This window comes from Eulemur rufifrons, chromosome 16, assembly GCF_041146395.1.
Source record: "Eulemur rufifrons isolate Redbay chromosome 16, OSU_ERuf_1, whole genome shotgun sequence".
NCBI classification, from domain to species: Eukaryota; Metazoa; Chordata; class Mammalia; order Primates; family Lemuridae; genus Eulemur; species Eulemur rufifrons.
In genome coordinates, this window is record NC_090998.1 from 87,284,206 (window position 1) to 87,306,223 (window position 22,018).

Below are 22,018 nucleotides of genomic sequence, written 5' to 3' on the forward strand. Positions count from 1 at the left end.
CCTTTGCCCAGGCTGTTCCGTCGGGCTGGACCACCACGCCCACCATTCCCTGTGGAATTCTACTTGGCCTTTGGCCTTCAAAGCCCAGCTCCTGGCCCCCTTCTGGGAAACCTTCCCTCATCCGGCCAGCCCCTTGCCAAGGTTCTTGCTGCCTCTTGTCCCTAAAGGAAAGATGGTGAAAAGCTGGAGGCTGGCCCAGAGCTGGCCCTGCTGCCCCCAACATGGAGACTTTGTACCGAGTCCCATTCTTAGTGCTCGAATGTCTCAACCGGAAGCTGAAGAAGCCGCCCTGGGTGAGCACGCCCTTGGCCGTGCCGGTGTATGCTCTAGTGGTGGTGTCTTACTTCCTCATCACACGAGGAATAATTTAGGATGTTATTGTTGAACCTCCGAGTGTTGCCTCTATGACGATGAACACGGGCATCAGAGGCCTGTAGCTTTCTTGGCCTGCAGAGTAAATGGACAATATATTATGGAGGGACTCGCATCAGCTTCCTGTTTACAACGGGAGATTTAGGTTCATAATCCTGGACCCATCCAATGCACCAAATATTCCCAAAACTCAATAGATTTCTTCTTCTATTCATTGGATTCGTCTGTGTGCTACTGAGTTTTTTCATGGCTAGAGTATCCACGAGAATGAAACTGCCCGGCTATCTGATGAGTTAGAGTGCCTTTTGAGAAGAAATCAAAGGATACTGGATTTGCTCCCGCTAATGAAGTTTTAAAGGCTGTACCAATCCTCTAATATGAAACGTGGAAAAGAATGAAGAGCAGCAGTAAAAGAAGCACCTGGTGAAGTGTATTAAAGCTTGGACTAGAATTTCTTCTCGGTATCAAACACAAGTTTATCACAGTATTTTTCTTGCCGACCTATACTGACGTACCAAAGATGTTAAGTGGCGTTTTCTTAATTTTTCATTTCTTAAAATATACTCCATGTCTATAATACTAAATAAAATGATTATTTTTACAACCCCCTTAACATTTTTTGGAGATGACATTTCCCATTTTGAGAAATGAATGTGAAATCAGGAAGCAAGAGGCCATGAGCCTAGAACTTGGACAGCTGGTCAGCCTCACCTACGGTGCTTAGCCTCGGAACATAGTGTGATGGTACATTATTTCACAGCTGTGTGCAAGACTGTTGCCTGAACAATAAGACGTATGAAAGCAGCAGAAATAAATAGTTTTTTTTTTGTTTTTTTTTTTTTTTTTTTTTTTTTTGAGACAGAGTCTCACTCTGTTGCCCAGGCTAGAGTGAGTGCCGTGGCGTCAGCCTAGCTCACAGCAACCTCAAACTCCTGAGCTCAAGCGATCCTCCTGCCTCAGCCTCCCGAGTAGCTGGGACTACAGGCATGCGCCACCATGCCCGGCTAATTTTTTCTATATATATTTTTAGCTGTCCATATAATTTCTTTCTATTTTTAGTAGAGGTGGGGTCTCGCTCTTGCTCAGGCTGGTCTCGAACTCCTGAGCTCAAACGATCCGCCCACCTCGGCCTCCCAGAGTGCTAGGATTACAGGCGTGAGCCACCGCGCCCGGCCCTAAATAGTTTTTATAATAAAAAAAAAAAGAGAAAGAAAAGCTGGAGGCTGAACCCACGGCTCCAAGAGGCCCGTTTGCAAGTCCGGGAGAGCTGCGAAGGCTCTGGGAGGTCCTCTGGTCAAACACCTTCATCTTCCCGATGAGGACAACCACTACTCCACAAGGATGGACCATGGTCCTTGCTGCCCTGGCCAGTGGCATTGGACAGAGTTGGCCTCTTCCTCCTCAATGGTTCTTCCTTCTTGATCTCCTTTGCTGGTGCCTCCACCTCACTCTCACCGTGTCACGCTGGTGTTCCCAGGCCCTGTCCTCCATCCTCTTTTGTTGGCTTCACTCCCTTTGATCATCATCTCCACTGCAGCCAGCTGGGCCACGCACCTCACCTCATCCAGTGTCTCTCACCTGAATGATGCAATGGCTTCAAACCCTGCTCCCCCACCCCCTTTGCAGCCTCTTCTCCATACTGCAGCCAGAGTTGACTGTGGTTGACTGTTGACTGTGGGTCAGATCACATTCCCTCCTCTGCTTAAAACTCTCCAATGGCTCTCATCTCACTCAGAATAAAAGCCCAAAGTCCCTACAATGGGCCACAAAACCCTACATGAGGTGCACATCTCCTTCCATTGTCCTTCTTGATTCAGCTACTCTGCACACTCCTGCCACAGGGCCTTCGCACAGGCTATTCCCTCTGCTTGGAAGATTTTTCCTCTAAGACTCCCCCCCTTACTTCCTTCAAAGCTTTGCTTAAATGTCACCTTCTTGAGGCTTCTCTGCCCACCCTATTTAAAATTGCAAAACACCTCCACTCAGCACTGCCTCCAACCCCCTCCACCTCCACCCCAGCCCCGCTACAAGTGTTTCTTTGCAATGACCACCTTCCAACATACTGTAGCATTTACTTCTTTATGTAGTCTATTGTGTAGCTGTCTTCTTCACTAGAATGCCAGCTCCACAAGGGCAGGGAGTGCTTGTGTCGTTGATGGCCACATCCCAGTGCCTATATCAGTGTCTGGCACATAAAGAATATGTTAGAGTTCCAAAGCCCAGAATGAGCAGATGTCTTGCCAAAGTCTCATAAGACCACCATGATGCAATGGACAGGACATTGGCTAGGGAGCCTGTCAGTCCTGGGCGAGTCATTAAGTGTCCAGGGAGTCTCCTGTCTGTAACATGGACATGTCATGTGTCAAGGGTTCAGTAATGCTTATTCACACACACACACACACACACACACACGGACATGACTCTGGCATTCTAATGCGATTTCTACTTTTCCACGCAAGATTGTGTTTCACCCTCACACTAACCCCAGAGGTAGAAGCCCCTTTTTGACAGGTTAGAAACTGAGGCCTACAATCCATCGACAGCGGGGAGGCCTGAGCTGTCCGAAGCCCTCCCCACGCCCGGGGCGCCCCAGGGTCGCGGGCTGGGGGCGCTGCGCGGGGCTCGGGGCCGGGGACTACATTTCCCAGGAGCAGTTGCCCGCGGCTCGCGGCGCCCGGGTTTTTAAGGGCCTCGCGTTAAACGGGGCGGGATGGGGGGGAGTTCTGCCGTCTGCCCGCTGGAAAACCGCTCTGCGCTCGGCGGGGGCCGGGTAGGGCCAAGCCAGAGTCAAAAAGCGGCCCAGGCCCTGCAGTGTCCGCGGGGCGAGCCGAGGCCGAGCCGAGGCCAAGCCAGTCTGGAGGGATCCTGCCCCCCGCGGCCCCGGACTCAGCGCCCAAGCCCCGGGGTACCCCTCCCTTCCCACCCAATTCCCTGAACAGAAGAAGGGGCGGTGAATCTCGCCGGCAGGAAGAAGAAGGGGTGCCCGCGGGCTGGAAGACCCCGCAACCCAAGGCGACCCCACCCCCGATTCGGGCTTCAGTTCCGGGAAGGAATTTACAGGTCGCGGGGATGCGCAGGAATAAGGAATGTGAGAGCTACAAATGAATGCCCGGGGTCGCTGGGAGCTGAGCCTCACAGTGCTCCCCCATCCATCCTTCCAAATCCCGCGGCCTCCATGATAAAATGGGGGTGATGGAGGCAGTGATCACAGGCAGGAGGCGCAAAGGATCAAGAAACCGGTGGAGAGCACTTTGCAAACTGTAATGCGCTGTTCAAATACAATTATTCATCATTGGTCACTGGATTCATCCAGTCCTTATTCTAAGACACAGCCACAGACGAGGGTGACGGGTGGGGGTGGGGAGAGTGACACGTTTACATGTCTCTCTCTGGGAGCGCAGGGTGGAACAACATCTTGGATATGGGGGGTGGCTATTTGGGGACATATTTCCCCAAACAGATCTTATTGGGAACCCGGAGAATTGTCTTTGAAAATAAACCAAACAAACCCAACAGAATGTTGTGTTTTCAAGTCAGGAAATTTCGGGGTACTTGACATCATCAAAATAAGAACCTTGACCTTCTGAACTAACTTGGCCTTCCCTTCCCCGCCTGTGCACGGAGATAAGCCCAGGGAGAAGGCATCTGACACCAAGTCTTGAGCTTCCCTTTGCCCTTCCTCCCCCAGTCATTTGGATTAATCCATCCCTTGGTGTGTGTGTGGGGGGGGGCATTAATTTGCACTGGCGTCTGAGACTCCCAGGTCCAGTAGGAGCCCCACCCCCACCTCTCCACCCCCACCCCCGCTAGGATCCTGTCCCCCCAGCTAAACCCTTGAACCTCTTCCCCTCCCCCGTCCCCAGCAGGCCACCTTGTCTGTAAACAGCTCTCAGACCATACCGGAGATGCGTTCATCATTTTGACCCACAAACCCCCACTCCCACGGTATTGTTTAAGAGTGACGGGCCCCTTTGCTTAGGGAATAAAAGGGGGGTTGTTGTGGGAGGGGGCACAGGGAGCAAGCATCCCAGAATTTCAGCCCAGGGCCGCTACCAAGCGGGACCTTGGCCGCAGACAATGGGTCCAAGGGTCTCTGGGGTCCCTTTCGCTGGCCTCTGGGCCTCGAAAGTCCCTCAGAGCCCCAGGACTCCCTACAGTCAGTGGCGCCCCGTGTCCGCCTCATCTATACCTGCTGAGCCGCACTGGAAAAGATGTATACATTTTAACAAAGACCTTGCATCTTCCCAGCAAAATGGCCGTGGTCCCCGCCACGGCTCCCTGAATAACTACGCATTCTGAGGATTAGTCACAACCTAAGGCACATGACCCCCCTCCTCTCCCTCTGCCTCAGCGCCCCGTTTTCCCAAGTCCCCCAAGCACTCAGGGACTCTCATCCTAGGGGCCCCCAGGACGGTCCCTGGTTAGAGGCTTTGGGGCAGCCCTCCATTGTGAAGTGCACCCCCCCACATACACACACACTGCCTTCAAGGAGCCTTGGGAGGGGGACTAGACCCCCAGAGTGGGCCTCAGGGGTGGGGGGCAGTGAGCTCAGCCTCTGACACCTCAAAACTCCCAGGCTGAGGGAGACATATATATGTATTTCCAGTTAGGATATATGGGAAATATGGGGGTCTTTGACGAGAGGACGCCACCCGGGAGGCCCCTCCTCATCTCTCAGGGGGGCCGGGCAACACTGGGGGTTTGGTCTCAGGAGGGAACCTCGATGCAGAGGTCCAGGGGGCCATGCTGGGGGAGAGAGGACAGAGGAGGGGGAAGGGACAAAGTTTGAAAGTGCCCTTCCAACTCTTCCAGGGAATGTTTTCATGGGGGCCTCATGGACAGAGAGGGGTAGGGGTGTGGGGGGGCTGGTGGCAGGGTGACCCCCGAGAGGTGACTGGACCCCGGGGGAGCGACCCCTCCCCCCTGTCCCGGCTGGGCCGGGCTGGGAGTCGCCCAGCTCCAGGCAGTGTGTGTTAGTTGGGGTCACTTTCCGGCTGCTCCACTGGGCTGGGGGGCCCCGCAGCGGGCCGGGAGCGGGGTAACCGGTAGCCCCAGGAGAGAGCTTTGCTACGGGGGGTTTCCCTCACCAGGGCTCCCCAGCCCCGCAGAGCCAGACCCCCGCAAAGGGGAAATGTGCCAACACACCAGCGGTCCTCGGCGCCGTTTGGGGCGCGTGGCGGGCGCGGGGAGCGGCTGCCGGGTCGGCGGGCCGCCCAGCAAGGAAGCCCAGGGAGCCAGGCAGCGGCCTCGGACGGCGGCAGGGAGCAAGAAGGCCGGGATCGAGAGGAAAGGTCAGATTTGCTAGGCGGAAGAAACACAGATGGCGGCGGCGCGGCGCCATTCCGGGCCGGGAGCAGGCAGCCAGCAGCCCTGTCCTCACCGCGGTCCGCCCGCCGCCGCTAAATACCCGGATGCGCCGCCCGAGCGCCAGACGCGGAGCTGGGAAAAAGGAGGCAGAGGAGGCGGAGGCAGAAGCAGAAGCGGAGGCAGAGCCAGAGCCAGGCGCTGAGACTGGGCGACATACCGGCGGGGTGGGACCACGCAGAGCCGGTCTAGCGAGCCCTCCGGCCACCCAAGCCGGGGAGGGGAAGCAGCAACTCCTCCTCGCCCGCATCCCGGGGAGCCGGACTCGGACTGGCTCTGTAGTCAGGGGCCCGAGAGCAGGTCCCCAGGCAGGCTTCGCTCAGCCTCCGACGAGGGCTGGCCATTTGGAAAGCGTTTTCAACAGCCAGACCAGGCAGGCCACCATGACCGAGAACTCCACGTCTACTCCTGCGGCCAAGCCTAAGAGGGCCAAGGCCTCCAAGAAGTCCACAGACCACCCCAAATATTCAGACATGATCGTGGCTGCCATCCAGGCGGAGAAGAACCGCGCTGGCTCCTCACGCCAGTCCATCCAGAAGTATATCAAGAGCCACTACAAGGTGGGTGAGAACGCCGACTCGCAGATCAAGTTGTCCATAAAGCGTCTGGTCACCACTGGTGTCCTCAAGCAGACCAAAGGAGTAGGTGCCTCGGGGTCCTTCCGGCTGGCCAAGAGCGACGAGCCCAAGAAGTCAGTGGCCTTCAAGAAGACCAAGAAGGAAGTCAAGAAGGTGGCCACTCCAAAGAAGGCAGCCAAGCCCAAGAAGGCTGCAGCCTCCAAAGCCCCAAGCAAGAAACCCAAAGCCACCCCAGTCAAGAAGGCCAAGAAGAAGCCGGCTGCCACGCCCAGGAAAACCAAAAAACCCAAGACTGTCAAAGCCAAGCCAGTCAAGGTATCCAAGCCTAAGAAGGCCAAATCGGTGAAGCCCAAAGCGAAGTCCAGTGCCAAGAGGGCCGGCAAGAAGTGACAATGAAGCCTTTTTTTGTGGACACTCCTTCCTATTTTCTGTAAATACTTTTGTCCTTTTTCTCTCTTGATTCTCATCTGCACCCCTTTGCCCACTTTTGTTCTGACTTTTTAAGAGACAGAATTTGGATTTCTCAGAAATTACAGAATAATCTGGTTTTCCTTAACCAGTTGTGCAAGGACAGCAACAAGTTTCACCTCTGTAATGATGAGAATGTATTTACATTTTGTTTTGTTATTAAGCTACTTACGGGTTAGGGATTTTGGTGGGTTTGTGTGTTTTGTTAGATGGTTTGTTTTTTATGAAGATGGGGAGGAGAGAAGCAGCAAAGCAGTTTGTTCTGGTGAGATGAGAGTGAGCCCAGGAATTGTGAGGTTAGTAGGAGTATCTTTAAGGCCAGCAAGCTTCCAGTTGGGCACCCCTTGTGAGTTTCAGAGCCTTTGGGGGAGAGGAGAGAGGTGGCAGCAGCAAGTGGGCAAAAGAGGGAGGTGGAAAAAAAACCGTCCCGGGGCTGACTTCCATCTCCTGGTGGTGAGCAGAGGGGGGTCCAAAACCCAGTTTCCTTCTCACTTCGGTTAGTCTGCCCTTGTGCCCTCTCTGTTGTCTTGGGGAAAGAGCTGGGGGAAAGGGAGGCAAAGTGACAGCTGGCTTCTCCCAGTCAGCTTAGGAACTACCTATTGGGGCGCTCTTTGTGGCTTCGGCAAAGTCTCCTAATAACCGGGAGTGGAAACTTTGGGGGAAGGGTGGGGAGTGTCAGCCAAGTGCCTCAGTGTGCCCTGTTGAAACTTGGGTTTTTCCACACAGTTGGTGGATTGTGTCCCAGGAAGACTTTTTATTTTCCTTTAGTTTTTTGCTCCTCCTGTACAAGCGGTGGTTTTGCTTGGTCTGGAGAGGCTCCAGTCCCACCAACAGCCACTTAACCTGCTGACCCGTTTTTACTTAGGAGTCTTTTATAAGTAGTTGTAGCTGGGGAGGGGGAGGGGAGTGGGTGGGGAGTGGACAGTAAGACATACTGCAGTCAATTTTGAATTTGCTAAGTAGCTTTACAGAGCTAGGTCTGTGTGCATGTGTATATTACACACACACATATATACACACATCTAGGACTAGTACTTATGTTTCACACCCGGGAGCTGGGAGAAAAAACCTGTACAGTTGTCTTTCTCTTAATTTTAATTATATACGAAAATCGCGCACTTGCGCGTCTCCCCCCGTTTTTTTTTTAAACAAGTGTTATTTGTGCCGGGAAAAATTTGCTGTCTTTGTAATTTAAAAAAAATAAAATAAAATTGGAAAAGGAAAAAACCTGACTGGTTTATTTTTTCCTTACTTTTAAGACTGGAGCAGAATGCGGAGCGGTCGCGTGGGCGGGCACCGGGGACCCTGGGGCTTTTCCACCTGAGAATGGGGGGAGGGTTCCAAGAGCAGGACGGAAACCGGGAAACCTTCGGGCTGGAAGGAGCAGAACGTTCCTCAGCCTGCTTCTACACTCCTGCCTTCGGGGTTCAGAAAGCACCCCATTTCCCCCTGAGAGGTGGGTGTGTGGGAATGGGGTGGAGAGTCCGGTGGGCTGGGCCCTGACGCGACTTCCTCCGCCACCGGGACCTCGCCAGTCTCAACTTACAAGTCAATCCACTTCGTCCTTGGCGGATCCCGCCGGACCCGCCCACCCGTCCTGGCCCGCCTCTCGCTCCGATTGGCTGCCGGGGCCCGGCCCCCGGCCACGTGACCAGGCGGTGCGCAAGGCACTGCAGCGGGCAGGCGCGCTGGGCGAGGAGGGCGCGATGTGGGCTGGTGGCGTCTGGCGTGCTGCGCTCTCCGGAGCCCCCCGCGGCCGCCGCGCGCAGTCAGCGCTGGCCCAGCTGCGAGACATCCTGGAGGCGGAACTGGAAGGGATTCGCGGGGCGGGCACCTGGAAGAGTGAGCGGGTCATCACATCCCGTCAGGGGCCGCTCATCCACGTGGACGGGGTCTCCAGAGGTAAATCCCCCTTCCGGGAGTCGTTGGACCTGGCCGGGTGTTCCAGGGCCCTGCCCGGGCTTGCGCTTGAATGCAGCTCCTGGAGACGGGGGTGGGTGGCTGGGTGGCACCTGCACACATAGCTACTGGTCCCCTTGCCACCTCTCTGGCAGGCTTTATGGCTTCCCAGTGTTAAGTCTAACTAATTAAACCCGTTTCGAGGGAGGGAGGTGATGTGTCCTTGAGCACCTTTTTGGTTCAGAGGCAGGGCTGGACCAAGACCCAGCCCCAGGAGAACGTGAGAAAAAGAGAGAGACACCCAGCTGGCTCCTACTGTGCCGCTTCAAGGGAGGGTGGTAGGAAAGCAACAAAAGAAACCCCGCGTTTCTTAAGCAGCTGCTTTGTGAAGGCCTCTCCTAATTGCTGCAGGTGGACTCCTGCTAACCTCTAAACGCAGGAATGACTAATTCCATTTTACAGACAAAGAAGTTGAAACCCAGAGATGTGAAGTGGCTTGCCCCAAATCCCCCAGCTAGCTGCAGGCAGAGCTGGGATATTAAAGCTGCAACATAGCCTAACTCGCCAGAGAGGCCAACTTCCTGACCAAAGTCACAATGAGCAAGGGGTCCCAGGGCTGCCATAGAAATCACATGATGAATTGGCCCTGCCAGGTCTCCCTCCTTTCATTCTAACCAGCGGTCACTGTCCCTCTTACTTATGTTGAGCTGCAGCGGAGTGCTGGTATCAACAGGCCCCCAAACCTGCCTTCTGTCCAGGAAATAAGCTGGAATCTTTGGTGCTGTTGTACTCATTTGTAAAGTGGAGGTTCCAGGAAATCCCAGGGGAAGCTTGGAACAGGCCAAAAGATGGGAAATTAGGACACTTAAGGCCTCATCCTGTTTTTGCCTTTGTCAAGAAGTGTGAACCTTCCCCTCCTTAGTCAGCTGTGTTCACTTTGGACTTTAAAATTCAGAGCCTAGGGTCTCAGAGGCACCCCTACTTTGGGAATACAATTCTGTACCAGACGGCACAGTATTATAAACTATGTAGTTCAAATACTGCAGCGGGCATCTGACCCAGCTCTCTTTTACCCAGATGAGGGGCCATGGTGGTCTTCAGGAACAGGAGAAGCCTGCGAGGAAAGGCTGGGTTCCCCTTTGGGTAGAATGTGATTCAAAGCCAGAGTGTAAACTTTCCATTCTGCAAGGTGCAGTGCTGACACTCCCTCTCGTGTAGCTGTTGGATTCATTGCCTCCCGGAGACTCCCAGCTCCCCATCCTGGCCTTTGTCCCAGTATGGATCATACTGTGTGGTTGTTGCCTCCTTAAGGGTGAATCTAGGTTCATTTCCTCAGGGCCTGGCACTATCATCTTTCCAGGCCTGCCCCTGCCCTGCCTGAGCTGCTGTGTCCATCTCTCTCCCACCTCAGGAATCCTTAACTTCTGTGCCAACAACTACCTGGGCCTGAGCAGCCACCCTGAGGTGATCCAGGCAGGTCTGCAGGCTCTGGAGGAGTTTGGAGCCGGCCTTAGCTCTGTCCGCTTCATCTGCGGGACCCAGGTATACATCGGTGTTGCAGGGTGCGGGAACTGACCCCAGCTGCTTGCTTCTGACAGTCAGCAGGGCTGGTTTAGCCAGCTCAGCTCATCCCGAGGCTCTGGGCCCACTGGTAGCTCAGAGCTGTCCAACAGAAAGTCTGAGGAAAGGCCTCTGTTTTGCTGAGAAGCCTGGGGGCAAGAAACTACCTTTTTGAGGATCCGTTTCCCCACCTGCAGAACAGAGTTCCTCACACCCGTCCCTCTAGAGGGAAAGAAAAGTAGAGGGCAAGGATTGAATGGAGAGTCCTGCAGCTGTTCTGCCCGACTTGGTTTCCAGTGCTGTCTCAATTATTGAGTCCGTTGCCGCGGGCCAGAGTCCTAACCTCTGTCTCCATTCCTTCACTGGTAAAATGAGGATAATAGTACTTAACAGGATCACTACAAATTAAAGAGTTAATACATGTATGAAATGCTTAGAACACTACCTGATACATAGTAGCACTCAATAAATACTGACCATTATTTTGCAAATGTTATGAAATAAACTTTTATAAACATGAAACTTACGTAGTGCTTACTATGTGCCAGGTACTCTTTTTAATTACATTGTTAAGTATTAACTCAATCCTTATACAAATTCTAAGTGATAGGTGCTATTCTTATCCCTGTTGTTGAGATGAGGCCACTGAGGCCCAGAGAGGTTAAGGGACTTGCCCAGAGGCACATAGCTTGTCATGGTGGGATTTGAACACAGTAGCTTTGCTCAATAGTCCCTGCTCCTGACTACTTGTGATTTTTATTACCTGTCCTTTCAGAAAGGTGCAGGTGAGATGAATGTCAGAGGCAGAACTGCTGACTCCCATCTAGGCACTTTCCAACAAAACCATCACCTAGACCAAACAACTTTCAATCCAAGAATTAGAAGCCCAGATGAACCCAGAGTTACTTATGTAATCCTTTTCTTCACCCATAGGCAACCAAAAAAGGCACTCAGTTTGATATTAGGAAGATACATCTTCCTTCCCCATCAGTACCCATAATTCCACCATTAGATGCCCATTACAAAATCAAGATCCGCCTGGGAAGGGAGACGGAGCAAGTCCCTACCTCCTCAGTGGGCGCCACCTGCTAGACTCCAGTTGGCTCTGGGGTAACCTGTCTGGTACAGAAAGATGGGAGAGGCTGAGGCTGCAGGCCTTCTGGGTTGGGTCTGTTTGTGGCCCTCTAAGCCTCTGTCCTCTAGGACTTGTCCACTGTGGCCCCACAGGCATTAACACCTGTCTCACTCACTTCTTCAGAGCATCCACAAGAATCTAGAAGCAAAGTTAGCCTGCTTCCACCAGCGGGAGGATGCCATCCTCTATGCCAGCTGTTTCGATGCCAACGCCGGCCTCTTTGAGGTATAGGGGGGCTGTGGGCGGGAGTTGGAGGGGCTGGCTAGGCTGCGGAAGGTTCGAGGGTGGGCAGTCAGGAGAACCTGGCAGGATGCCGCTGCCGTGCCTAGAGGCTCCAGAGCCCATTTCTTGTGGAGGTCAAGGTTGGGTGCTCCAGGAGGAATCCTGGGGCTTGAAGAAGTGCAGCTTCCAGAGCATTTTGTGGGCAAAAAGGCTGGGGATGGCAGGGGCCTGGCACTCACCAAACATGTTCTTACCTGCTCTAGTGAGGTAAGAGCAGGGCCCTGGTCCAGCTCAGTATTGGGGAACTGGGGACCTAAATCAAAGCAGAGGAATGCCCTGGCTGGCACTGAAATTTTGACTTAGGGGGAGTCACAGGGGAGGGTGAACCCCAAAGTGGTTGGGTGATGGCTCCACCCTAACTGCCCCCTCCAGGCCCTGCTGACCCCTGAGGACGCAGTCCTGTCAGACGAGCTGAACCATGCCTCCATCATCGACGGCATCCGTCTTTGCAAGGCCCACAAGTACCGCTATCGCCACCTGGACATGGCTGACCTAGAAGCCAAGCTTCAGGAGGCCCAGGTGGGCCAAGGCCCAAGGGTCCCAGGCCAAGCCCTGGGCTTACCGTCAGCTTCCTGGCGGTGAAGAAAAGAAGCTTGGAGAGGTTTCCTCCGTACTCACAGATCAACAGCCTAAAAGTTTGAAACAGCCAAGATTTGAACCCAGATCCCTCAGACCCAAAGCTGTATTCCATTGCACCATGCTGCCTTGAGTTTTAGCCAGCACCTGCTGTGTGTCAGGCCCCTGCTAGGCATAAACTGGGGTGGGCCTGGGGATAGGACCTTACCCAGGAGAGCGAGACCTGAGACCACCCTCACTGCCCAGGGCTGAGTGTGGGGATGGTGAGGCGGAGAAAGGCACCAGTGAGAGAGAGGGTGCCCCTATGTGCCCTCCTCTGTGCTGGTCATTGGGGAGGGTGAGCTCTCAGACCCCCAAGTAGCACAAGGGACAGGTAGTTTGACCCAACTCGTGACACTACCCACCAACTGCTCACGTCTACCCTGTAGAAGCATCGGCTGCGCCTGGTGGCTACCGATGGAGCATTTTCCATGGATGGTGACGTCGCACCCCTGCAAGAGATCTGCCACCTCGCCTCTCAATATGGTGCCCTGGTCTTTGTGGACGAATGCCATGCCACTGGCTTCTTGGGGCCCACGGGACGGTGGGAGCACATGGCACCTAAAGCCTGGGGTTGGGCTTCTGAGGGTGGATGGGAAATGGAGAGGCCAGCCCCCACCCTGACCTATGACCCCTGGGCTCTCAGGGAGTCAGTGGCAGCAGTGACAGCTTCCCTTGCAGGGGCACGGATGAGCTACTGGGCGTGATGGACCAGGTCACCATCATCAACTCTACCCTGGGGAAAGCACTGGGCGGAGCAGCAGGTGCCTGCTGGGTCGTGTCCTCTTACCTACATGAAGGGCCCTGGAGGGGTCGTGGGGAGGTGGGGAGGGCAGGCGTGGGGCTGCAAAGAGGGCGGCATGGACTGTACTCAGGAGGGCCTCGGGCAAGGCACTGGCTCCTGAACCATAACCGACCCCTGACTGACCCCTCCTCCCACCACCACCTTTCCCCTTGTTCTCAGGGGGCTACACGACGGGGCCCGGACCCCTGGTGTCCCTGCTACGACAGCGCTCCCGACCCTACCTCTTCTCCAACAGTCTGCCACCTGCTGTTGTTGGCTGTGCCTCCAAGGCTCTGGACCTGCTCATGGAGAGCAATGCCATCGTCCAGTCTATGGTTGCCAAGACCCAGCGGTGCGGGTCCCAGCTGGGGTGGGGCAGGCTGGGGTGGGGGACACGGTGAGAACTGCCTTGTGTGCCTGCGCAGGCCCATAGATGGCTCCATGCCCACAGGGTCTGCCTCTACTTGCCCACCTCCCTCTTCTCTCTGTCTCTGCCTCCTCCTCCGTGCACTCGTGTCTCCCTCTTGTCAATCCTGTCTTCCTGCCTCCTTTTCTCTTCTGCCTGGCTCCCATCTGCCTCTTGGGGTCTGTAACTCTCTGTTGGTCCCTTTTGCAGACTTGAGCACAGATCTTGGGCCTTGGGCCCATCAGGAGCTGGTGTGAATGCTCTATGGCCCCCTAGTGACCTGTGACACTCGGCTTGTGCCCACAGGTTCCGCAGTAAGATGGAGGCTGCTGGCTTCACCATCTCAGGAGCCAGTCACCCCATCTGCCCTGTGATGCTGGGGGATGCCCGGCTGGCCTCTTGCATGGCGGATGACATGCTAAAGAGAGGTAAGGGCACTGGGATGAGAGAACCGGGGGTGGGTCCTAATGAGAAAAGAGAGGGAGTCCCCTTGACTGTGAATATTCCCCCTTTCTCCCACCCTGTACCTCTCTTAAACCTGCTGTCCAAGCTCGAAAACCCCAGGCCGTGACTCGGGTCCAAGTCTGAGAACTTGGGCAGCTCCCTTGCCCTCTGTGCACCTCAGAAAAGTAGGAGCTGTGTGTCATGTCCCCAAAGCCTGTCTGGCTCTGGCATGCCCTTGCTCTCTACCCTCCAGGCATCTTTGTCATCGGGTTTAGCTACCCAGTGGTCCCCAAGGGCAAGGCCCGGATCCGGGTACAGATCTCATCAGTACACAGCGAAGAAGACATCGACCGCTGCGTGGAAGCCTTTGTGGAAGTGGGGCGGCTGCATGGGGCACTGCCCTGAGCTCTGGCTAGGGACAAGCAGCGCCGAGGGCCATCTACCATCACAGAGACAAAGGAGGTCTTTGATCGGCCCAGACTAGAAGCTCTGAGCCCTGAACCAGAGTCCTAGGGCCAGGCGGGGACGAGGACTGTGCTCATGGCTCTGAGTATGTGGAACAAGCGTGAAAACTGGCCGTCATGCTTTGGTCTGTTTTATTCTCTCCAAGTAGGCCCGGCCCTGTTGAAGAATCAGGCAGACGCTCAAGCTCTCGGGGCAGGCTCCTGAGGACTCTATCTCTCAGAGCTGACCTCCTCCCCAAAATTAAAGGGGACCCAGGCATCTGGGAGTTGGCAGGGGCCACCGTCTGGCTCAGCTGGAGTCCATGTTGCTGTGGCGAGTAGCTAAGAACCAGCCTGCCACCCACCTGCTACTCTGCTACCCAGATCCTTGCCCTTGGGGACCACTGGGTAGCTAAACCCGATGACAAAGATGCCTGGAGGGTAGAGAGCAAGTTCACCCAGGTCTAGCCTTGGTGAACGCCACCGCCTCTGCTCCCCATAGCTGCCCAGATGGAGACAGCTAGCTGGAGCTGGGTGCCCAAACCCATGTTTGGGAGGAGAGGCGGAGGATTCAGGCCCCAAAGAAAAGAATGTGGATCACCACTGGGAAAGACACTGTCAGTCGAACCCTGTGTTCTCGCCCGCTTTGTCCCTGCCTGACTTGGGAAGCCCCAAGCCTGTGTTGCTTGAGTCCCCACACCCCACCCACTCTCCCACGTTGAGATCTGGGGCCCTTCCATCTTGCTCTTTCCAAGGCTGTGGCCTCGTGGTGAGCCGCCAGGGGGCGCGGCGAGCTCAGGTCCCGGCCGCTGCCGCCGCCGGCTCGCCCCGCCCCCGCCTCATCCTCCCACCCCCTTCCCGGGGCCTTGGACAGCGGTTGTCTGGGCGGGATAATTTGCTGCTGCCAAGGCCCCATTCTCCCTTTTCTCTCACTATGGCTAGCCGCTCCCCTGGTCCCACAGGCACTGCGCGTGGGGGGGACGGATCTCTCCATCGCCTTCCCTGCTCAGCGCTCTGGGCACCCGGTGTGGATGGGGGTGGAGAGTGGGTTCTGAGTCATCGCAGTTCCAACTGGGCGTGGTGTGGCCTTGGGAAGCCCGCAGTTTGCTTGGGGCAGAGAGGGTGAAAAACCTATCAATAACGACCGGAAACCAGACCTAAGTCTCCGTCCTGCTCCTCCGGTCGCCCCTTTGCCCAGACATCTTGGGAGGGACGGTCTGGGCGGCTCCTACCCGGTTCTGCGGGACCTCAAAGCTGGGATTGTAGGAATCCTAGCCTGCGACCCGGAGGAGCTTGGGCCTGGGTCTCAGAGCTTCTGAGGGTGGGGAGTGGAACGCAGCCAGGCGGAGGGCAGCGGTGGCCACATCAGCGGTAGGAACATTTGCAGGCCTCCGCCGGGTAGGACACCTGGCAGCAGCCCGGGACTCAACCAGCAGTGCGGCCTTTGGCTTCATGTGTGGCCTGCACAATCAGCAGGTTATGCCGGGCGGCCAAAAGAAGCCGCGCGTCGAAGTGTCTCAGACGGTGTGGCGTACCCAGCAGGGCCACGCCGACATGAAGTGGTACGAGGCGAGGCCCCATCAACCTGCGGTGCAGAACGCGCCCTGCATCCTGTGGCAGCCCCCAGGCGCCGCCGCTGGCGTTGCGTTCGCCGGCGGGCAGAGCGGGCAGCGGCAGCCCCGTGACCTCCAGGGCCAGCGGGCCAGGGTGGCGCTGCACGCCGTCGGCCAGCTCGCGGTTCAGAGCACACAGCCAGCCGGGGTCGCAGGAGGTGCCCAGCACGCGCAGCAGCCGCTCTTGGCGCACGTGTTTCAGTGTGGGCGCGCCCTCATAGTCACCCGACGCCTGCGACCAGCCATAGGGCCGTGCTTGGTCCAAGGGCCGGCGCCGGTTAGCCGCAAGTCCGTGTCCTGCGGAGCCAGGGGCTCTGGGACTCGCTCCCAGGCGCACCACGCACGTTCTCTTGAGTCAGGCACCGTGTTCAAGGCTGCGGTCGCCTGGAGCAGCAGTAGGAGCGAGGGGAGGGGGTGGCACAATTAGGCTCGCGCCATGACGGCGCGCTCGTCCAGCCTGCCCCACAGCCGCGCTCTCTCTGATCGCCTCCGGCTTCCCTCCTTCCTTCTCTTCCACCTCTGCTCTCCTATCAGCTCAGCCTTGCCGCTGCTGGGAGCTCTTTGCCCTAGTACTGACCAACCCTGGGCGAGGAGGGGCCTTGCAGGCAGGGTGCTCCCAAGCGGCGGAAGGACAAAGTGTCATGGATCTCTCACGGGCTTTCCAGCTCGTTCCACGGTTCAGGCACGCACATTCGACCAGGCTTCTGGGAGTCTAACGGTGCATTACTTTCAGGCAAGGTGGTTGTGGATATCTGTCAATAGTTCTCAGATCCCACCACATCGAGTCTAGAATCCTACAATTCTGCTGCTCAGCAGTCATCGAATTCTACAATTCTAATTCCTCAATTCAACTCTGTTGGTTGCGAATTTAGGTTTGGAGAGTCCAGATCAGATTCCTAATAGTTTCAATTCCATGAGTCTCTGCTTTTAAAAATTCGAGGATTCTCTGCATCTGGGTGGGTGACAATCCCAGGGATCTTCAAGGAGCTTATTCTGAAGAGTCTCCTGGCCAGCCCGGTGGCTCATGCCTGTAATCCTAGCAATGTGGGAGGCCGAAGCGGGAGGATCGCTGGAGGTCAGGAGTTTGAGACCAGCCTGGGCAAGAGCGAGACCCCATCTCTACTAAAAAATAGAAAGAAATTATCTGAACAACTAAAAATATATATAGATAAATTAGCCGGGCATGGTGGCGAATGCCTGTAGTCCCAGCTACTTGGGAGGCTGAGGCAGGAGGATCATTTGAGCCCAGGAGTTTGAGGTTGCTGTGAGCTAGGCTGATGCCACGGCACTCTAGCCAGGGCAAAAAGAGAGAGACTCTGTCTCAGATAAATAAATAAGTAAATAACGAGTCTCTTGCCCAGCTCCTCAGACCTTGAATGCAAGTCCTGGCTTCATTGTGCCCCGCCCTATTTTCTCTTCCCTTTCACAGGCTCCCCCTTTGGATGCTCCCCCCCCACCCCCAGCTTTTAAAAAGACAGACATTCAGTCCCTGCCACCTCTTCTCTCCCTTCCTTAGCTCATTGCCAACTGCCTTTTGCCCTCACTACACTTGTTCAGTTTTCTAACAGTCTCCATGTTGCTAAATCCAGTGCACCTCGCTCCCCAGGTGCTAGCCTCCTTAACCCTCTGGAAGCATCTGGCAATGTGGGTTCTGCCTGAACCTGGTGACTGAATCACACAGCCATTCACCAGGACTTATTAGCCTCTTTGGCTCTTGGCTGGACAAGAGGCTCCTAGCAGGTCACTCATCAAATCTCTCTCCCTCTATCCATCCTTTTCATCCCATAATAAACTTGTGCAGGTCACCTCCCTGCTCTAGAACCTTCACTAGCTCCCTGCTGCCCTCAGGCTGAAGCTAGACTCTTTGGGCAGGTACATAAACCATCTGGTCACCAGCTGGACTAAGCCCCTGGAAAGAGCTTAGGGAAGGAAATGGGTATCTGGGGACTTGCAAGGCCTGAGGGGAGCGGTTCTACCTGAAGTCTGTAGAAAGGGGACTCATGTCCTGGTTTCCCAGCCTAAGAAACCCCACTCAAGACTAGGAATCCTTTTTAAACTTGGACTGGAGCCCTGCTCAGAGTCTCGAGGGAAAGGATAGGGGGTGGAGTCACCAGACAGGGCCACAGGAGGTGGGAGTGCCCAGAGTGGGCTGGGCCCTGGCCACGGAGGGGTTAACTACAAAGCGAATCTCAGCGAGTGAGATCAATGGGTTACTCACTGCAGAAAGGGAGAAAGAGGCAGCAGCAACGCAGAGAGGCAGAGAAGAGACAGGCAGAAGAGCATGCCACCCGGGGAAATCAGGAACTGAGGAAGAGGTGGTCAGTGGCTACTCCAGAGGGAATGCCCAACTCTGGCTCAGCAGAGGGGGCCAGAGGAGAGGAAGTGCCTTAAAGGCGAAGAGGGAGAAGTAGGAAGCAGACCTGTACCTGCACGGAGGCGCAGAGGGGCAGCAGCTGAGCCGGGAGGCAGCCCCAGCCTGGCTGTTCCATCCAGGATCAAGTGGAGTCCAGTGCCCAGGGTTGAGGTGGGTGTTGCCCATCCTGAGCTTTGGGGACCTGCTGCATGCCGGGTGCTGGGGTGGGGGCAGATATTGTTTTTCTTCCCTTCTGTCTCCACCCCCCCAATTTGTCCCATCACCCCAGCAATCCCAGGCATGTCAGGGGATCCACAGGTAGTAGGCGATGTGGGCTGTGGGGTGGGCCAGGGGTAAGAATGGCCACGGTGTGCACAAATACACACACACACACACACACACACACACGCAGGCTCAGAGTCACCACCTGTTACAGCCTTTCAGATGAGTGCTCTAGGCTAGAAGTCAGGATACCGGGGTGGCAATGGCCTCACATCTGCCATTCAAAGTATGATTATTGCCCCACCCCCACCCATGTACCCTCTCTGGGCCTCAGTTTCCCCATGTGCAAACGGTTCAGTGACCTATATGGTCTTCCCAGCTTTGCCATTGTGGTCATCTCACTAGACTGGACTTTCCAATGACTTATGGATGCCACCCATGTTTTGCTGAAGCTACAGCTTGTAGCTAGAGAAAGTCCTGAACCCATGTCCAAGTGCTGAGCTAGGTGATGAGCTTCAGATTCCCATTGCGAAGTAAGGAAAATATACCAGCTCCTGGGGTTGGAGCTGACCCTCCCCCATCTGCCATGTGTTCACCCTACTCTGCCTGTGTCTTCATCTGCCTCATGTGTTGAAGGTAAAGGTGTCCACTGTCTAAGCAGCCCTCCATGCCCTGGACAAGAGGGGTGTTCCCTAGGAAACTGAGGAATGCCCCCCAACACCAGCGTGACTGTGCCAGGGGCTTGCTCACACAGTGGGTCTGAGTGATGACTTTTGGTTCTGCTTTTCCCTCCCCCACCTCCCATGAGCTTCCTGCCCAGGACACCTGGCCAGACTCAGGCTGGGGGAGCTAGACCTCTGGGTCAAGTGACCAGAGCTGGGGGGCCCTGCCTGAGGACTCCAGCTTCTCTTCCCCAGGTGCCTGTCTGATGGGGAGATGGCTGATGCCCAGAACATTTCGCTGGACAACCCAGGGAGTGTGGGGGCCGTGGCAGTGCCTGTGGTCTTTGCCCTGATCTTCCTGCTGGGCACAGTGGGCAATGGGCTGGTGCTGGCGGTGCTGCTGCAGCCCGGCCCCAGTGCCTGGCAGGAGCCAGGCAGCACCACGGATCTGTTCATCCTCAACCTGGCCGTGGCCGACCTCTGCTTCATCCTGTGCTGCGTGCCCTTCCAGGCTGCCATCTACACCCTGGACGCCTGGCTCTTTGGGGCCCTCGTCTGTAAGGCTGTGCACCTGCTCATCTACCTCACCATGTATGCCAGCAGCTTCACGTTGGCTGCTGTCTCGGTGGACAGGTGCGCTGTGTCTAGGGCCTGGCCGGGGAGGGAAGACCTGAACAGATTGTCGTTGGCCTTAGGAAGGAGAGAATGGGGGACCAAAAAGGGAGGTGGGAGGGAGGGAAGGAAGGAAAGCTCTCTGGGCCCCTGCAAGCAGCCCCTGGGCACCTGCACTGAGTTTCCAGAGGACATCTCTGTTTCTCAGGTGTCAGCACAAGGCTTGGCACATAGCAGGTGCTCTGTAAGTGTGAAATGAATGGCTACAGAAACTCACAAATGCATTCATCAGTTATATAATTGCCCACACCTGGCCCAGGTTATGCCCACACCTGCTTCCATGGTATGAAATTTGGGGTCAGTTCCAAGCTCACTCCCTAGCTGATGACCTTGGGCAAGTCACTTCTCCCTGGGCTTCATTTGACTGGTATGTAAAATAATTCCATAAATAACACCTAACAGCGATTCAGCCCTAGCTGGGTGCCAGGCACTGATCTAGGCCCTTTGCTGAAGTGTTCACATGCTTAATCCGCACAACCACCCCCATTGTCCAGAGGAGGGAACCAAGGCCCCCTGGGGCCACAGGGACACTAGTCCCAACTCTGGGCGCGGACGGGGGTCCCTGCGAGAGGGCTCCCGTCCGCCGCGCTGACTCGGCGCCCGCCCGCAGGTACCTGGCCGTGCGGCACCCGCTGCGCTCACGGGCCCTGCGCACGCCGCGTAATGCCCGCGCCGCCGTGGGCTTCGTGTGGCTGCTGGCGGCGCTGTTCTCGGCGCCCTACCTCAGCTACTACGGCACGGTGCGCTACGGCGCGCTCGAGCTCTGCGTGCCCGCCTGGGAGGACGCGCGCCGCCGCGCGCTCGACGTGGCCACCTTCGCCGCCGGCTACCTGCTGCCCGTGGCCGTGGTGAGCCTGGCCTACGGGCGCACGCTGCGCTTCCTGTGGGCCGCCGTGGGCCCCGCGGGCGCGGCGGCGGCCGAGGCGCGACGACGGGCCACGGGGCGCGCGGGGCGCGCCATGCTGGCGGTGGCCGCGCTCTACGCCCTCTGTTGGGGCCCGCACCACGCGCTCATCCTCTGCTTCTGGTACGGCCGCTTCGCCTTCAGCCCGGCCACCTACGCCTGCCGCCTGGCCTCGCACTGCCTTGCCTACGCCAACTCCTGCCTCAACCCGCTCGTCTACGCGCTCGCCTCGCGCCACTTCCGCGCGCGCTTTCGCCGCCTGTGGCCCTGCGGCCGCCGCCACCGCACCCGCTGCCCCCCGGGCGCCCGCCGCGCCCTCAGGCGCGTCCGCCCCGCGTCCTCGGGCCCAGGCGGCTGCATCCCCGGGGATGCCCGGCCTCGCGGGAGGCTGCCGGCCCGGGGCGGCTGGGGCGGGGAGCCCAGGGAGGGGCCCGCCCACGGCGGAGAGGCTGGATGAGCCCTGCCTGCCCGAGAACCGGAATAAACCTTGCCCGCCTGGACTCTGCCGGTGTCCGTCTGTCTGTCCCCTTCCCCAAAGGTAGGACGCCAGTGGGCTAGGGGATGGGGCCAAGGCCAGGAGCCCTCAGAAGAGCGCTCAGAATGGAGCGACTTGTCCAAGCTCCACCGCGGAGCGGTGGCTGAGCTGCACTCCAGCCCAGCGGACACCCCGGGCGGTGAAAATGGTGCCGCACAGGCCCCCAGCAGGGCAGCCCCCAGACTCTGTCCATAGCCAGTCTGGCAGCAGGGTAGTCCCTCTGGCTGGGTCAGCACCTTCTAGGCCCCGCTTTCTCCACCACCCGTTGCCAAACCCCTTCTTGGTTCTGAGCCCTGTGGTAGGTAATTTAACACTAGCAACTAATATAGCAAATATCTATTAAGCACATTTACTAAGTGTATGTTTCACAGGTGCTATATTCTTTAATCTAATTATCAAAACAGCTTCATAAGGTAGGTATGATTAGCCCCGTGTTACAAATGAAGAAATCAAGGTTAAGTGATTTGCTCGGGGTCACATGGCTAGCTAGTGTTTGGCAGAGGTTGGATTCAAACCCATGGCTAACTTTTTCTTTTCTTTTTTTCTTTTTTTTCTTTCCTAACCCATTGTATTTTAGAAGCTAAGTTTTTCTACTCAGTGTTCTTCCTTTTCTACCTCTGGGGCATCGTCTCTCCGTTTCCATGGTTTCCACAGTTTTTCTTGGTTCTTCCTGATTCAGTCTTTTGGTTTTTTTTTTTTTTTTTTTT

At 56.3% G+C, this 22,018-nt stretch overlaps 3 protein-coding genes and 1 pseudogene across 4 annotated transcripts; all 4 read left to right on the forward strand.

The window, feature by feature from the left end:
- The first annotated feature begins 215 nt into the window (after positions 1-215).
- LOC138397336 (oligosaccharyltransferase complex subunit OSTC-like) lies at positions 216-669 on the forward strand (annotated as a pseudogene).
- Positions 670-5,793: 5,124 nt separating this feature from the next.
- On the forward strand, positions 5,794-7,224 carry H1-0 (H1.0 linker histone). Its single transcript, XM_069489623.1, has one exon. The coding sequence runs from the start codon at positions 6,120-6,122 to the stop codon at positions 6,702-6,704; it is 585 nt and encodes a 194-aa protein (XP_069345724.1). The 5' UTR covers positions 5,794-6,119; the 3' UTR covers positions 6,705-7,224.
- Positions 7,225-8,457: 1,233 nt separating this feature from the next.
- Positions 8,458-14,668, forward strand: GCAT (glycine C-acetyltransferase). 2 transcript variants are annotated; one of them, XM_069489613.1, is made up of 9 exons: positions 8,458-8,684; positions 10,093-10,223; positions 11,500-11,601; positions 12,031-12,177; positions 12,663-12,817; positions 12,955-13,037; positions 13,238-13,409; positions 13,770-13,891; positions 14,161-14,666. In XM_069489613.1, the coding sequence occupies exons 1-9, from the start codon at positions 8,489-8,491 to the stop codon at positions 14,310-14,312; spliced, it is 1,260 nt and encodes a 419-aa protein (XP_069345714.1). In that variant the 5' UTR covers positions 8,458-8,488; the 3' UTR covers positions 14,313-14,666. The 2 variants fall into 2 exon arrangements, with proteins under 2 accessions (XP_069345714.1, XP_069345713.1); XM_069489612.1 differs by having other exon boundaries at positions 8,470-8,684; positions 10,018-10,223; positions 14,161-14,668.
- Positions 14,669-19,450: 4,782 nt separating this feature from the next.
- GALR3 (galanin receptor 3) lies at positions 19,451-21,276 on the forward strand. Its single transcript, XM_069491611.1, has 2 exons — positions 19,451-19,833; positions 20,483-21,276. The coding sequence occupies exons 1-2, from the start codon at positions 19,475-19,477 to the stop codon at positions 21,231-21,233; spliced, it is 1,110 nt and encodes a 369-aa protein (XP_069347712.1). The 5' UTR covers positions 19,451-19,474; the 3' UTR covers positions 21,234-21,276.
- The last annotated feature ends 742 nt before the right edge of the window (positions 21,277-22,018 follow it).

What these genes read in the sequence shown, in the direction of transcription:
- GCAT (XM_069489612.1), top strand. Translation starts at nt 8,489, where the DNA reads ATGTGGGCTGGTGGCGTCTGGCGTGCTGCGCTCTCCGGAGCCCCCCGC. An exon ending in AGCACTGGGCGGAGCAGCAG is followed by an intron (nt 13,038 to 13,237) that starts GTGCCTGCTGGG and finishes CCTTGTTCTCAG; the next exon opens with GGGGCTACACGACGGGGCCC. An exon ending in ATGGTTGCCAAGACCCAGCG is followed by an intron (nt 13,410 to 13,769) that starts GTGCGGGTCCCA and finishes TTGTGCCCACAG; the next exon opens with GTTCCGCAGTAAGATGGAGG.
- H1-0 (XM_069489623.1), top strand. Translation starts at nt 6,120, where the DNA reads ATGACCGAGAACTCCACGTCTACTCCTGCGGCCAAGCCTAAGAGGGCC.
- GALR3 (XM_069491611.1), top strand. Translation starts at nt 19,475, where the DNA reads ATGGCTGATGCCCAGAACATTTCGCTGGACAACCCAGGGAGTGTGGGG. An exon ending in GCTGCTGTCTCGGTGGACAG is followed by an intron (nt 19,834 to 20,482) that starts GTGCGCTGTGTC and finishes GCCCGCCCGCAG; the next exon opens with GTACCTGGCCGTGCGGCACC.